The sequence below is a fragment of the Macaca fascicularis genome, chromosome 2 (assembly GCF_037993035.2).
Source record: "Macaca fascicularis isolate 582-1 chromosome 2, T2T-MFA8v1.1".
Taxonomy (NCBI): domain Eukaryota; kingdom Metazoa; phylum Chordata; class Mammalia; order Primates; family Cercopithecidae; genus Macaca; species Macaca fascicularis.
Window position 1 is genome coordinate 31,341,937 of NC_088376.1, and position 17,106 is coordinate 31,359,042.

The 17,106-nt window shown below is 39.5% G+C and overlaps 1 protein-coding gene across 3 annotated transcripts in view; it reads right to left on the bottom strand.

Annotated features, from left to right (window-relative positions):
- The window catches only part of PLCL2 (phospholipase C like 2), a 194,719-nt gene that overhangs the window by 61,258 nt on the left and 116,355 nt on the right, over positions 1 to 17,106 (bottom strand). For 2 of the 3 annotated variants that reach the window (XM_005545687.5, XM_065539872.2), the window contains exon 3: positions 14,744 to 14,947. In XM_005545687.5, the coding sequence (XP_005545744.1) occupies positions 14,744 to 14,947 (204 nt within the window). Of the gene's footprint in view, positions 1 to 9,363; positions 13,342 to 14,743; positions 14,948 to 17,106 lie in introns of those variants that run through there. The other variant, XM_005545686.5, reaches the window with a different exon arrangement.

Sequence of the window (17,106 nt, forward strand, 5' to 3'; positions counted from 1 at the left end):
GATAAGGATGAAGACAAGGATTTCCCAAGGCGGAGCTGGAGCTGGTGGATGCTGTATGTGGTTGAGGGGAAGGGGAGCCAAGGCTTTCTTCCCTGGGAGATGTGGTTTGGCTCACTCACCAGGGTCAGTAGGTGTTGGGGAGTGGGGGCCTGTAGCAGTTGGGGGAAAGTGGCTATCTGACTTTCAAGAATTTCTCTGCTCAGCTCAAATGGAGCCTATCCCTACCCAAGGCGTCCCTTTTCTCGTGTGACCCAGTCCATGTGCTAACATCATTGCACACCACAGCCTCTGACTATTAGCTCATGCAACAATTGATTTATGAGCATGCTTGGGAAAAATCAGAAAACACTGTACACATATGAGGGATGTTCCCACCTCAGGTGGCTTAACTGCACCAGGTTGCTCTCCTGTCGTAGCCAGGTGAATAACTAGGGGGTCTCACATTTTCCTCCTCCTCTCTTCTGCACTAAGCTCTTCTATATGGTTTTTTTTTTTTTAAGGGCATATGAATCTTTAAGGAGGGAATTTCAGATAGGATAAAGGATCCTCTGGTAAAAGGTGGGGAGACATCTAGGGTCTGAACAAGAGGTAAAAGATCCAGGAGCTGGGATGCTCAGATCTTCCTTCTCAGGACTGGTTTCTCCGGCCTCTGGTCCCTCTCTCCCTACAAGCATCTGGAGCTGTCCAAGCACCTCAGGCATCCTCCTCTTCTTGGACTAGCAAAGCCAGCCCTCACTGCCTTAGAATGTGAGTGCTTCCATACAGACCTAAGACTGGAAGAGCAGCCACTCCACCCTCTGCTCCCCCTGCCCCAAGGCTTTTTGTGTGCATGGAAATAAAAATCAAGTTCGGGGAATACAGGGACATATGGGAAAGACATGTATGGTAAGAAGGGCACCTGATATCTGTGTCCTGGAGATCAAGGTTATTTTCATTCATTCACCAAAAATGGATTTTGAGTACCTGCTGTGTGCCAGGCTCTGCTGTCGGTGCTGAGAACGCATTGTTGAATAGGCTACATGGGCCCTGTTACCCTGGAGCTCAGATTTCAGGGAGAGGAAGAGAGGTACTTTTAAAAAAGGAATCCCCAGCACTTTCGGAGGCCGAGGCAAGAAGATTGTTTGAGCTCAGAATTTCAAGGCCAGCCTGAGCAACATGGCAAAACCCCATCTCTGCAAAAAAACAAAACAAAAAAATGAGCCGGGCATGCTGGTGCGTGCCTGTAGTCCCAGCCAATCAGGAGGCTGAGGTAGGAGAATCGTTTGAGCCCAGGAAGCAGAGGCTGAAGTGAGTCAAGAGCTCATCACTGCAACCCAGCCTGGGTAACAGGAGTGAAACCCTGTCTTAAAAAGAAAAAGAAAAAAAAAGGATCGAGCTAATGAATGTATAATTATAAGTTGTGACGAGTGTAAGAAGGAGGTGAAGAGCATAAACAACAGTGAGGTGTGGGAATCCACAGAGGCTTCAGAGCATCTTTCCCATTCCTCAGGTGGGAGAGGGTTTCATGGGATTAGTCTCCACCTCCAGCACTTTTATAATCCCTTCCTTTAAATTGAGTGTGGTTAGCACAGCCTGGATTTTACAGTTTGAGAGAAAGTCCTCCTCCTTGCCTTAGGAAAGGGTGAGAGGAAACGAGAGGTTTTCAGAGACAATGCAGAACTGCTCACTAACTACCCAATTCCCTTCTCTCCACCCAGTCCTTCAGCCCCTCAGCAAGAAATGCTTGATTTCGCTGAGAGAAGGGTACTATTTAAACTCAATTCTTGGACTGGCTCATTTTTAATGCCTCATTACCAAGCAGCACAACCATGGTTATACATACACACTAAATATGTGTGAGGTTAAATTAGTTACAAATGTTATTGAGTTGTAGCACACAGCCCAGGTGGATTGTCACCACTTCCCACTGACATAGCATGCTTGCCTCACAGGCACTATAAAAATCAGAGCAAACATTAATTTCCACTGGCTTTTTCCTCTTTTAGTTTCCACCTCTTGTTTCTTCAGGTTTCTGACCGTAACAATGAGTAGGACCACATTCGGGCTCGTTGCTTTTTCCAGCAGAGGAGTGCTCAGGCAATGATAACAGTCTCCTCCTTCCTACCAGGTTAACAATTCGAATCCCATTCTTATGGATCCAAATTCAAAATGCAGTGAGTACATTTTAAAGGAAAGGAAGGAAGAAAGGAAAGAAAGAAGGGAAAAAGAAAAAGAAAAAAGAAAGAAAGAGAAAGTCATAATTTAGGTTGGCAAAGGTGACTTTGAAAATCACTGTATCAAAATACCCTAAGGACTTTTACCCAATCCACTTTTGGAAGTGCTGGTAAATTTCTTCTGTATAGAGCCAGACAGTAAACACTGTAGGCTGCTAGGCTTATGCTTAGTTTCTGTCGCAACTACTCTACTCAACTCTGCCACCGTAGCGAGAAGGCAGTCATCGACAGTATTTAATGGAGGTGGTTGAGCTCCAAAAACACTTCATTTATGGAGAGCAAAATTTGAAGTTCATATGACTTTCATATCACAAGATATTATTTTTTATTTTTCCAATCAATTAAAAATGTAAAAAACATTCTCAGCTTTCAGACTACACAAAAACAGGTGTTTCCCAGCTCCTGCTCTAAAATGTTACATGATGCATCACTTGGTAAAACTGGACTAAAAGTATTTGAGATAATATAGTTTTATATGCTACATGTACTTTTTAGGAAAGAACATGAAAAATCAAGTGTAGCTGGTATTTTAAAAGAATAAACATATATCATGATATATTTGGCCAAAAAATTTTGGCTATGGAGAATTCTAACATTTAACAATAAAGACAGGGCTTAGTTTTAGGAAAACAGCTTAAAATTCATACCATCCCAGTTATATTTAGCTAAATAATGAAATAGCTGTTTCTATTTACAAAGATTTAATTTGGTTTTTCTAATACAAGATAAATTATCGATTTATTTATTTATTGAGACAGGGTCTCAGTCTGTCACCCAGGCTGGAGTGTAGTGGTGTGATCTCAGCTCACTGCAACCTCTGTCTCCTGGGTTTAAGCAATCCTCCCACCTCAGCCTTCTGAGTAGCTGGGACTACAGGCATGCACCATCATGCCTGACTAATTTGTGTAATTTTAGTAGAGATGGAGTTTCACCATGTTGGCCAGGCTGGTCTCAAACTCCTGGATTAAGTCTGCCTCGGCCTCCCAAAGTGTTGGGATTACAGCATGAGTAATCTGTCCCAGATAAGTGAGTTAAAAGCTAACGTTATTTCATGCCACAGAAGTACATAAATGATGGTATGGTTCCATCTGATGTCTCTCCAGTGTCAGAATATAATTACAAAGAAAACTAGAATGATCAACATTGATTTCAAAGAAAATATCTGAATTAAATATTTCTGTAGGTAGGTGAATAATCTCATATAAAATCTCCATATAAAAATCCCTAACATTTAGCCCTAAAGCTCTGACTAATACTAATGTGGTAGGGACACAAATGTTTTTAACTACTTAACATGTTAGTTTTAAGCTAATTGGTAATTAAACTTGTAGAGCTAAACTTAACTCTGAGCACATCATATTGTCCACCCACTGTGTGAGAGTAATTTTCTTATGGCTCAGAATTTTAAATGCCCTAATTAAGTTAGAAAAGGCTTAAAAACATTATTAAATGCTATTTTTGTTCCTGATAAATTCGTCTGGTAGTAAAATCAGCTTACTGGTATTAAAAGTGGTTATTTTGGTGGGGTGAGTGGCATTAATTATTTCACAGCAATCTGGTGGAACAGAAGTGAAGACAATGAAAAATAGGAGCTGTTAAATAAACTAACAAGTGACAGTTCCCATAGTCCCCACTGACAGAGCAGTTACTGCGCAGGAGGGACCCACCCTCCAGACAAGTGTGCTGCTCTGAGAGGTTTGGTGAGGGCGATGGTGAGTCTTCCCACTCATGTGAAAATGAGAGGCAATGCTGAATTGTATCTCCTATGAACATGAGGTCAAATGTAACATAACAACAAAATATGAGCTTCAAAGCTTATGAAGTGCCAAATGTTATTTATAGAAATATCAGCTGTGGAGAAAAATCACTACCTCATTATTCAAAAGGTTGTGAGGAAACACCTTAGACAGGAAAAAGGGTCAGAAATTAGCATACCTTACTGCCAGAAGGTGGCCCAAGTAGTTGTCAACAATCACATTTACAAAACAATTCTGAAATACCTGATTTCTCATATAAACTGGTTATTTCAATAGCTTCATTTTATAAAGTATATTCCATCTAAATAATTCCATTTTTAGAGAGTTTTCTTATAAAATGTAATTGCACATTCCAAAAGCTCATGTCCACAAATACAGAGCAGCTCATCATGGCACTTACAAACAAACCCATGTCTCATCACTAACAATTTGATGTAAGTCTCTGATATAACTTCAATCTTCCCAACTCAACTCCACTGGACATGTGACCCTGACAAATTTCTAAATAAAAAAGCATATACCTCTCTCAACTACGTAAGAATGGGTGGCAACAGATTGAGTAAATCCCTGATGAATGGATCTTGCATTTATAGAACCAAGGAATGATATCAAGAACATCAAGATTCTAAACAATAAAATTATATTATCACTGCAACTTACACACTTTCTAAACTCTACCCTGAATATGTTCCACCTTCATTCTCAGGTGCAATGAAGAACCACGACAGTTTTCACATCATCCTACCTGGTCAGAAGTTGCCACCATTAGGACAACTAATTAAATTCAACAGTAAAGGTGTGTGTCCTATGCCCTCCAATAGGGTGTGGCTCAGGGACTGCTTGGGGTTTCAAATGGAGCCCACACTCAGGAAGCTCCCCAGGTTTCTATCACTAGTCTCTGTAACTTATATTGACGAAGATGAACACATCTGTTTTTCTTTCAAAGCAGCCAGCACAAGCTGGCACAGCTACCTCTGTGCCCACAGAACAGGGTGAAGGATCAAGGAGCAACATGGCTCTCCTCTGGGTCCCAAGTAATAGGGAGCAGGAGGCTCCCAACTCAAAGGGAGAAGCAGGCTGAATGCATTAATGAGCTGTGAGTCACATGTTTTAGGTCAGCTAGTCTTCATTTTCGTCAATCTGAAAAGATTTGGAACTCACAAACTGCATAAAGACATACAAATTACCACACATGGAAAGCCAATTAAGTTCTTTGTTTCTTTGATCATTGCTTTTCTGTTTGAATTTCCACAAAGAGGACAATCATAATCCACAAAACTGAATGTAGAGACAATACTATTCTGTGAATACTACAAAAATAATTACACAATTTAAGATATCGCACAGATTCTAGATGCTATAAAAACGTTTTTTTAAAAAGGTTTTATACTATTGCCAGTAGTGTTTGACGCATGTTTCAACAGTAAATAAAAAATCTGGATGCTGGAAAGATTCAATTGCTAGAAGAAAACGGGCATGAGGTGTATATTCTTAAAATTATTCCTCTCACACTCCACCCTCCTTTTTTTCTCTCTTGGCAATTATTAGGCTAAACTCAAATTCTTCATCAATCTCAACACACCAAACAGATGCCACTTTTCCAGGATGCTCTAAGAAAACATGTTGTTCACCTAACACAAATAGTCAAGGTAACAGAGCAATTTGGCTCCATTGTTCTTGATGACCATAATATAATCCTTCTACCTGGCTTAGTTCTTCAAGTTGTCACATCATACTTCTAACTCTACCTCTTGGACTCTCTCAGAAATACCCAGGCCCTTCTCTGGGTGATATTTCAGGAAGAATGTCTTTAAGGCAAACCAGAGGATGAACGGCAGCAGAGAGGGAAAGGCTGCAGGCTGGGTGGCTTCAGCAGTCTCGGAAGTGTGATGGGGACAGTGTCAATAAGTTATTTCTTTTCACAGATGCTGCCATAGTTTATGAATCATGTTTTCCCTGGGGCTTTCCACCTATTCAAAGGACGAGTTTCAGAGCTCGGATGAAGAGCAACTATCTTATGAACACAGAGACATTTCTCAGTTTTAAAGGTCAAATTAGATTTTTGCTTGGGTTCTCACCAAAATGATAGACTTGAAAATCAGGATTTATCAAGGGGAAACTATTTTCTAAATTATTTTGACATACCGAGTGTATTAGTTTGTTTTCACACTGCTGATAAAGACATATACGAGACTCGGAAGAAAAGGGGGATTAATTTGACCTACAGTTCCATATGGCAGGGGAGGTGTCGCAATCATGGCAGAGCATGAAAGGCATTTCTTACATGGTGGTGGCAAGAGAGAATAAGAAAGAAGCAAAGTGGAAATCCCTGATAAACCCATCAGATCTCGTGAGACTTATCCGCTATCACAAGAATAGCACAGGAAAGACTGGCCCCATGATTCAACTACCTCCCACGACACGTGGGAATTCTGGGAGATACAATTCAAGTTGAGATTTGGTTGGGGACACAGTCAAACCATATCATGGAGAAACAACCTGTAGATGACAGAGTGTTATCCCCTAAGGTAGAGGAGACTTCCTTCCAACTACAAAGGCTGAGCCAAGGGAACTGCAGCTCTGAGGCAGGAGGAAAGGAGCTGGAAGCCCACCTCTTGCAGTATTGAGTGACTCATGTTGGAGCTGGGAAATCCCTGCACTATGTACCCATCTCAAGGCGAACAGAAAGTGGAGGAGAGGATGGTGGCTTTAGATGTTTAGACATTCTTTGCCAAGAACACAAAAAGAAGGCTTTGCAACCACACCCTCTCCAGGCAACTAGTGGCCACTTTGTGAAGGAAGAGGGGGAAAGAGAGACTGAGTATTTTACCTAAAGAGCTGAGCATTTACAGTCCAAAATGAATAATGTAATGAATGCAATAGATGAAGTTTACCAACAGAATTAAAATCCAGGGACATCTACCTCCCTCATAAGAGAGGTAAGACAGTTACATTTTCTTTTTCACCTGGACTGAGCATGAAGTTTGAACTCAAACTCTGCCACATAGCCTAAGGTGATGAAAGGCTCAACTAGAATTAGGGCCACAGAAATGGAAAGTCAGCCAGCACGGCCTCCTCCACTCAATTAAAGTTTATTTATTCAAAGTCTAGTAAAGACAAAAAGTTTACTGAATAAATGGGGGTAAAGAAGCTAAGTACTTCCTCACAGCTTTGGAAACTGCCAGTTGACCAAAAGAAAATGTGTATATTATCTCCAGAGCACCAACAGAATTTTAAAGATGTATAAAATCCTTTTCTTTCTGTTTTTTAAAAATTTCCTGTAAGGGTCCTTGACAGAGAGAAGAACTTAGCAAAGAACTTAGGAGGCACCTTCAGTCACTGCAGAAACACAGAGAAACTATCAAAGAAGAAAAAAGTATCAAAAAATAAGCCTTGAAGAAATTACATAGGAGTAAAATCCAATATTCAATGTAGAATTTGATGGGAACATAGGAAGTAACTCCTCTACTTTTGCATAGGAAGAAAAAAGGCTACAGTACTTTGAACATCTTAGTTTTATAAAAAATGTAGTAGTATTCTTTTCCATAATGCATAGATTTAGAAAGAAGTTCTCTAACTTTTCTTGAGCTTTGGGTTTCAGATATATTCATATTTTCTACCAGATTCGGGGAAATAAAGTGTTTGAAAAATAAGCAATCTGTCTCTGCCCCTTTAAAAAGCAATAAAAATGCTCCAAACAGAAAAGTAAAACCATGGAGACCCTATCAAATACATGGCCCTAAACCACTGTCCCCTAACAGTTCTCCAGGTGGCGCTGGCTCAAATGAAATCTATCCAGGAACTGAAGTGATGCTAACAGCAGGGTCCCATTTCTCATTTACCAATAGGGCTGGATGGCACCCCAGCTCTTGTTTCCCAGCTTACTTGGCAATTTTAAATCAGACTGTTAGTATGTCAGATGACATAGTGGCTTGCTTAATACCATTTATCATTTCTTGTCTGAGGATACCATCTGACAACATGTTGAACTCTATTTAAGTCATCCTCCCAGAGAATTTAGAGCTGGATATCAAACTTAATTGATAAAAGCTGCTCTGTGATGCTATGTGATGAAGTCTTTTTGAAGGGAACTGTCATCCCCTAAAGTGCTACTCTTTCCTCACCTGTTCCTTGCTTAGTATCTGGTGTGTGCGTGTGTGTGTGTGTGTGTAAAAATACTTTAAAATATGTGTTCCTCTGTGTTTTCTGCGGAGACATGTTAAGCTAGAAAACTGGATTGGAAGGAAAATCTTACAATTAGCACTACTTACATGCTTGAAGCACAATCTCCCAAAGGTTTCCCAATCTTCCAGCTTCTGATTACTCCGTGGTGGCCTGGTACTTCTCATCTGATGATATATGTGATGCTACCAGCACACTGTATCTTTTAAACATTTATTTTCACTTCCATTGGCTTGATAACTTGAACCATTACAAAATGGCTCGTCAATGGTTTTGATGATTTCAGAGAAACTGATTTTGGAAACATTGGCTGGACCTCTCCAGTCATCAAATTAAACAATAGCCTTTGGGTTTCAAATCATCAGTCTGTAGGATGCATCTACCTTTCCCAAATCTCCCACCGCCCCCCTTCCTTCTTTCATTCGTTTTTAGCTTATTCTTATCCTGAAGCACAATATTCCATCTGGTCTTTTTTCTACAGTTATAAAAGTTGGTAAAGTTGACACCTCTAATTAAAAGGTTTTAATGTCAAGTTCTGAGGCAGGAGAGTGATAAAAGAAGCCACAAAGGAGATGGGGATCAATAGTAACCTTATTACAGATCATCTCTGGCTTGGTCCAAACCAGCATACTCCATTAATTATGAAGTGTGATATATCTCTTCACTGAATAAAGAAGTAACAAGAAAAAGTATATGAAACCATACCAACAACTTAACACAGAATGTTCATGATGCTGCATGTCAACTGCCAACATTTCTGTGTAAGGAAAAAAAAAATCTTCATTTCACATATTTTATTTAAAGAACCTTGTTTTATTTAAGAAATATTTAAAGTCATGTGTTAGAAGAGACTACTCAGCAACTTATATACAAACACTCACAGAGAGCAAATAATATCCTCCCAGACAAAGCATCTTGTTCCGCCCTTTAAAAAATACTATTCTCTACTGGGTAAATGGACTCCTCAGAGGATGCTTTCTTAATTAAATCAAGGGAATTAAAATCAAGACTTTTGTGAAGTTGCAAAAAAAAGACTGAAAAAAATTAATTTCAAATGGAAAGTACAGAGAATGGAACTACAATGACGAGAATGAATTCATGTATAATCTCTGAACAGGTGGAGGCTGCCCATTTGCTGCGTATAAGAACCACCGTACTGCCTGTAAGACAGAGGTGGGCTTCATTTTCTTTATTTTTTTCCTCTTCTCTCCTTTTTCCTCTCTACGACTTCAATTTAATTACAATGACTAAAGCATAGTCCATGACAGAAAAACTGCAGCAAAATTAACAAAAAACTTTAGAAAATAACTTTCTTTTTATGTAATACATCACAAAATATTTAAATTTTCAATGTTTTCTCTCTATAGAGGAAGAATGTTGACTCCTTGATCTCTATAGGTTAGTACAGATCTCGTAACAATTTTAAAAATTCAAGTTTACAACAGTTGGTAAACGTGCATCTAATAAAGATAGGCAGAGAATGGAATTATCACTCTCAACATTAAAAGGATAGTAAAAGTCACTTCAGTTTTAAAGATTATGAATTAAATCACAAATATTGATGGGGGAGGGGAGATGCACTGAAATGCCAGTGCAGATCCATTCTTAAGAACACTGTGTTCTATGAAGAGTATCCAGATAGTCACTGGACTCTCTTAAACTCAGGTTACATATTCCTTATTTTCTCTTACCAGCCCCTAATTACATGAGTGAACAAGCTCAATCTTGATCTTGATTGTCAATAGTGGGTGCATTCAAGTTCATTTATAGATATTTTAAGTAAAATATTTACATTTTTGTTTTCTGAAATTATAAACAATGTGTTCAGATATTTATGATCAAATTTCTTTGAGTGGAATTTGATCTATTGATTACGGTTTTCTTTAAGTGTATTAAATCTGCCTTTTAATATATGTTAAGTAATGCAAAATGAAGAATTTTCTACATTTATCAGCCACAAGAACAAAAAATAAGGTGCCTGTAACTTCAAGAGTCCCACATGAATAACTGCAGATTATTATTATTAAAGTTACTTGGGCTTTATTGCTGTATTGATCATTCATCTGCACATTCTACACAGTTAATTTTTCTGATCTGGATTGCAGAAAAAATTGGACAGAGATACCACTTGGGTACCAACTCCAGTTCTGTCGTTAATTTGATGTGCTACAGGGTTTCCATTTTCTCATGTGCAAAATAAAGGTGCTCAACAGGTGGTCTCTGAGTTCTGTTTCACTCCAAGTCTCCCAAATTCCATAATACCTAATTCTGAGCATAGTCCTTTGCTCAAAAATCTACTATTTGTTACAGTGCAAACCTGGATTTCCCAGAATATGTGCTTGAGCATATTTCACCTATGAGCATGTTTCACCCTGTGAACTCATCTTGCAATAGCCTCCTCTTTACCAGTTGAATTCCAACTCATTCTTACAGGTCTAGTTCAAGGCCAATGTTTCACTGAAATCTTCCTAATCCCTGAACCTGAAACTAACCATTTTCTCCTTTGAAGATTCAAATAATTCATTTATATATTTTAAAATATCTATTTACTATCTATTGTCTATCATCTTACCATTATCTATAAACATACTGTAGCATCTCTTCAACTAAATTATAAGCTCCTGAAGGGAAAAAAAAAAGTCTTTTTCATCTTTATATTACCTCATGTTGCCTAGAATAGTCACTGGTACACAGTAGGCACTCAATAAATACTTGTTGATGAGTGAGCAGTACACATGGTAAGAGCTTATAAATGGGCGTTGAATTCATCACCAAAAATGCAGTAACTTATTCTGTATCTGTTTTATTGAAATAAACCAATTAAATTTCTATTATATGCCACTTCAAAACAACCAAACATGACATCTTTAAAGCAAATCAATCATTTGGTACAAAAGTTCGACCCTCTGACTTTATGGTCATGATGTATGATATAATAAAATATACTGTTCAACGCAATAAATATGGAGTTGTGGGCAAAAGCCCAACCACATGCCTTAATAATGGAGCCCAGCCCCCATCTGTTGAAAAAAAGTAGATAGGTATGAAAAAAGGGACTCAAGGGTCACTTCCATTAAGAGAGGCAGAGAGAACAAGTTGACCAGAGGAAGACGAGCCCTCAAAAGTTGAGTCCCTAAATCATAGGATGAAGTACTTAAGGACACTGAGCTTAAGTGGACAAAGATGTCTCATTTAAAGGCCCAGTAAGCCTCCATTTGCATGAGGCCCCCTTCCAGCCCTGCTACAATTTCCCTACCTAGGGTTGCTACGTGCAGTTTTCTTGCTCTAGGTTCTAGCGGAAGAGGACCCTAGGGCCCTTGCTCACCACTGGGAGGAAGAAAGGTCATCTGTGTGCCCCAGGCCTCCAGGCACAAGTTCAGCAGGTGTCTTCTATCCCACACTCATGTCTCTGACTCCAGCACTGCTAACAGGATCATTCCCACTTTCCATCCCAGTCCTGTTCCTACTAAAACTACCTTAATCTGCCTAGTCTAAGGATGTGTGTGAACGTCTCCTCTTCTCCACTCCTGAATGGCTCTGATACCTGCCTTCTTGAGGTAAGTCCCAGGCTCACCCCACCACGGGAGCCACAAGAGCACCACAAGTCCTGTAAAAGCACAATTCCAGCAGTGTTCAAGGCCTGTTTGTTGGTGGTAATCACGGGAGCCATTAGGACAATGATCTGCATTCTCCGTTTTCACAAAGAAACTGGCACACTTCTGAAATACTATTTTATTAATAGAGTCTAGAAATTGAAAAGTAATCACAATCTTGATAGCATAAATACACATCCGTACATTTCAGGAGGTACCATGGCACTGTCCTCACAGGAAGACACACTTTAGGCATGTAGACTGGCCACAACACAGGAGTTCTGGAGGAGTTTCTCAACTTGCCTTTACTTCTCATTCGCCTCCACACATTATACATGGGAAGTCAACAGAATGAAATAAGATCTTATTTCTAAGGTTAATTTTGGGTCAAGCTCAACATAACATTACAAAAATAAAGAGCTATATTTAGAGTTACGGGCTGTCCGAGACCTTTAGTACATTTCCCATCAATATTTAATCTATTCTGGCTAGCTTTAATAAATTGTCACAAGGAAAGAAACCATTAAGTCACTAAAAGAACTGTAAAATATCACAAGAGTTATAATATTGCGGCAGCTATAATTTGAATTTAATTTTAAATTTTATCAGCTTATTTTGTCAGATGGAATTAACAGAACATATCGATAAATAAGGCAGTATAAGGCTGCACAGCTATTTTAATTATACATTATAAAAGAGTAATTTTATAATTTAAAAATTTTAAGCAAGCTAGCATATTCTGTCTTGTCAATTCTAAAACAATATAATCATACAGTTAGATTCAGATAAGAGTTACATATTCAGTGCTAGCAACTACCATTCCAAGAGGAAGGAGCAGGGAACCAAGGAGCAATGAGCCATTCCTGAGCTGAATATTGCTGTGAGTGCCGTAAAGGTTGCTGGTGGCCATAAGGATTTTTAACACAGACCATGAGAATCCAGCTATGATCACACTCCTGATGGAGCAGAAATCAGCCCCTGAACTTGGCCTGCCCTGTTATGCTGTTATCACCTACACGGGGAACTACCACCCTACTCTCAGGAAGTCCCTGTTAAAAAGCTTGCCACGAAGAAACGTCACTGTATGACTATCACAGAAACCAAAGAAATGTCTTAGGGGGTAAATCATATTAGATTTTGGTCAATGAAACAGGTCTGTGCTTTTATTAGTGGCTTATGCTTAAAAAACGTCTATAAATATTGGTTACTTTTTTTGGCTGTGTCTCATAAAACTTAAGAAGTCAAGAACTATCTAGGCAGTCTGGGTCACAGCATGTAAAAGTTCTTCAAACTTTTCCATTTTTACCCCTTTTTCCATTTCCCCACCAAAGGAATCTCAGCATAAGCTTGCTGTGTTGATGCTGGTCCCCGGCCTTGCTTTCTCTCCTGGTGGACTCGATGGCTCCCCGAGGATGGGGCTGTTCGTATGAGTCTTTGTGGCCCCCTTTGGCACTTAGCACAGTGGCACTCAGCACCCGAGCATAATCAGACACCTGACCTGGCCTCCCTCCTCTCTGCAGGAAGGTGCCACTCTATGTAATTTGCTTGCAGTGTCCAGTATTCAGTTCCTGGTGTCTCTTAAGGTTACCATGAACGCTAGGAAGGAAACAGCCCCCACTACAATGTGTGACTACTTCATAGGAATCTATGAAATGTGCAAATATCACTTTTTTAAAGGTAATAAACTCATAAGCTGTTTAAAACATTGCATTCTTCTGACTTGTACTTCTAGACTTATTCAACCTAAGACTACAGAAGCATTTTCCAAAATACATTCTTCAGAACCTTTGTTTTTAGAAGTAGAATTCCAATGGTCAAGTCAATTTGTGAAACTGGAAACTGATTACTTTTGTTCAAACTAGTATTTCCCAAAATTATTTAATCAAGGAAAATAATAAAAAATTATTTTCCCCCCATGTGATATTTACTAATATCCTATGAAACCCTTCCTGTATGTGATATTTACTAACATCCTAAGAAACCTATGAAGTAGTCACAATTTGAGAAGTGCTGGCCTAACGTCTTTTTTCTTTCCCTTGAATTGCATAAATCCCTCTAAATTACAGCTTTCAGACAACTTATAAAACAGTCAAAAATATTTCTGTTTAGGTTTATGATGCTGATCCTGTTTTGTCCTTGAGCACGGCAAGCTACATCAGAAGAAACCTTAGTGATCTTAGCTTGTGCTTTTGGAGTGGAGGCGGTAGCAGATGAGGTACTAACCCCCAGGCACTCTAAACAGTACTGGAAGACAGCCTGGCCCATCTGGGAGGGGAGTGTCCAACACCACCCTGAACCCTGATAGGTTGAAGAGTCACTGACAGCTTCAACTACATCATACACTTTAAATGGGTGTCCTTCACCCACTAAAATCTCTCTTAGAGTTACGGTAAATAAAAAATTACAATAAGAGCAGGATGTGATTAAGAAAATTCAAGGTAAATCTTAAGTACAAAAATGTAATATTCTAGGTATCCTGAGGATACCCTATTAGTGTTAAGCTGATTACAAGTACAGGTGTCACAGAGCAGCTGCCGTAAGAAGGGAAACCACTGCCTGGTGCAGAGTCATGTGATACAGGCACCTGCCCCTCATGGCATTACATTTTTAGGTTAAATTGCTTGCCTTTACCAGTTGAAAAAATGAAAATAAAATGAAAACAAATAAATTAATGACTGGCTGCAGGAGAAGATTTTTAAAAACTCTTTCCTACATCTGTGTGGAAAATAGCGCATCCTTTAAAAATCAATTCAGATATAGTTGAGAAGCTAACTAATGTTTAATCCAACTGAGGTGTCTCCGAATTCTGCTTTCGAAAACAACAACACGCTAATCTCTTTCAAATACAGCAAGGTCAGGGGAATTATTTCTCCAGCATAGGTGAATGAAGCATGAAATAGGAAAGTGCACTTCAGCAAAAGCTCCAAAGTATGTCTGATGTGTTGTCTTAGGACATCTCTCTCACCCAGGCTATGTAAAAAGACAAAGGACAACTCACCATGTCATAAGTTGTTACGATCTTCTTCAGAACCTCTGGCACAATTCCCTGCAGCTCCATTGTGGGGTACTGCTCGCTGAGATTCAGGACCACTAGGGGTGTGTTATCAGGCCCCAGAAAGCGGGGGGACACCGCCAACATGCACTGCATGAGATTGGCCACAGAGGACAGACCACACAGCTCCTTGAATGACACCACCGCATTCTGTTAAATGGAAAGAAAGAAGCATTTGTAATTAACTGGGGGTTTCAATTTCTCATGGATATTATATTTGATATACCTGTTTACGTTTGAACCACCTGGTACAACAGTTATTAGCAGTGTTATAACAGAATTGGCTAATGATTATTTTATCCTGGGAAAAATGGCTACTATCCAAAGTAAATGCTATTATGGGCATTCGTAACACCAATTTATCAAAAGTACTGAAAATGCAAATAAGTCAAATTCTTCCGAAGGGCAAGGCCTCTTTTCAGCCCAAAGTTCATAGTAGTGCTGATGCGGATAAGCAACTACGAGCAAACAGAGAGAACGGCTTCTGCATTCAAAGAGGGTAAAGATTTAGGGGGGAAAAATCCAATCTGGTTTAAAATAAGTATCAAATATACCAGCCATACAAAAGGGAAAGAAATATTTGCAAGGTGGAAACCTGAATCTCTCATCTATTTATGCCTGCTGGCTCAAAATCTAAAGAACCTTTGAGGATGCTACTGTTCTCTGGTGAGTCTGCCCAGCAGGGACCTTGGTTACCTGTGACCTTCCCCTATTAGAGTCACGGCTGATCTCAATGCCTCTCTCTTTTTTCTAATCACCAGAGGTATGCCATTTAAATATCCACGAAAGAAAAACCTTCAACACTGTAAAATGCCATGAGCTGGCCTTCTTTGAACACTTATCAAGTGCTAAGCCATACTAGGCATACTTATTACACATTACTTCCATTTAATCCACACAGCAAGCCATGTTATGGATGAGAAGACTGAGCCTTGGCTATAATCCTTCTCTGTTTGTCTAGGGTCACACAGCTAGTAAGTGAAGGAGTCAAGATTTTAGCTGAAGGCTGTTGATGTTAAGGCCCAGGCTTTGAGTCACCATGAGTAATAACAGGCCAATTATAATCATAATAAGAGTCAGGTGGGCTATTTCAGGCACACTTGGGTCCTGGTCTGGGCTGGGCATGTGGGCAGAGGGGGTAGATCTAGGCCCTGCAGGCCTGTGCCTTCTGCTCTCAAATAACCCAGGTTCTTGGGAATGAACAACACTTTAGTTTTAAATTTAAACATTTCATTTTTATTAATATTGCTTTAAATATGGACATCAAACTATATATCATTGGCTCAAATCACATTGATATATTCAGTTACAGAAATCAATCATGACTGTGATATTTAAAGTGCGGTTCCCCAGTCACTCTTATCACACCACTTACTCATATCTGCAGTTGTTCTATTTGTTTATCTGCCTGCCTCCTGTCTGTTTCCCCTTCCCACTGCCTGCCCCCAACTAGCATGCAAGCCCCTTGACGGCAGGCAGTCAATCTGTTTGTTCACCACTGCATCTTCATGGCCTAGACTGCTTGTGCATGGCAGCTGCTCATTCAGTATCACTACCGACTGCTTTGTCAGGTTCAGTGCAGACGAGGCTTTGGAAAAGACAATGCTTGAGCTCTGACAAATCCTCAAAGGAATTCTGTGTCACACACACCCCAGCAGCCACTGGGCAGTGGACAATGCACTTGCTCAGAGCTGAGGGTTTACCAAACCACCTTCACCCTCAGAAACAGGGAAAAGCCCTTCATATGTCTGTTATGCTTTTACTTTAAGAGAAAAGAAACAAATTTCCTTATTGTGGGAAGGTCTTTTTATTCATGAAGTATACACAGAATTAGTAGATAGGGAAAATATGTTGAATTTTCTCAGTCAGATTTTATTTGTTGGCATCATTCTCATTGGTCATTTTAAAATATAATTTTTTGAAATACAAAATAAACAGACATGGAGCACTTATCACACACACACCACTTCTCACACACTATGACAGGTCAGGGCTGCTGTCTCCATGAGGCAGGTCCTTGCTGTCTAGCTCTGTGTCACTCAGGGGTCCTAGTGTATGGCTAGATGTGTGGGCGATCCTTAATTAAAAATGTAATTCCTAACTGATTGCTTTTAGCCATTATATATTTCAGAGGTAATTACTATCTTAAACTTCTAATAAATACAGGCACCTCTTTTACTCACAGAATTAGCTATCCTCTCAAATCAAGAGGAGGCTCACTTTGCATACACATAGATTTACAGTTCATTTAAAGGCTTCCCATCTCCTCAGCATTACAGCTTCATAAGAAAGGACTGGATCACATCCAT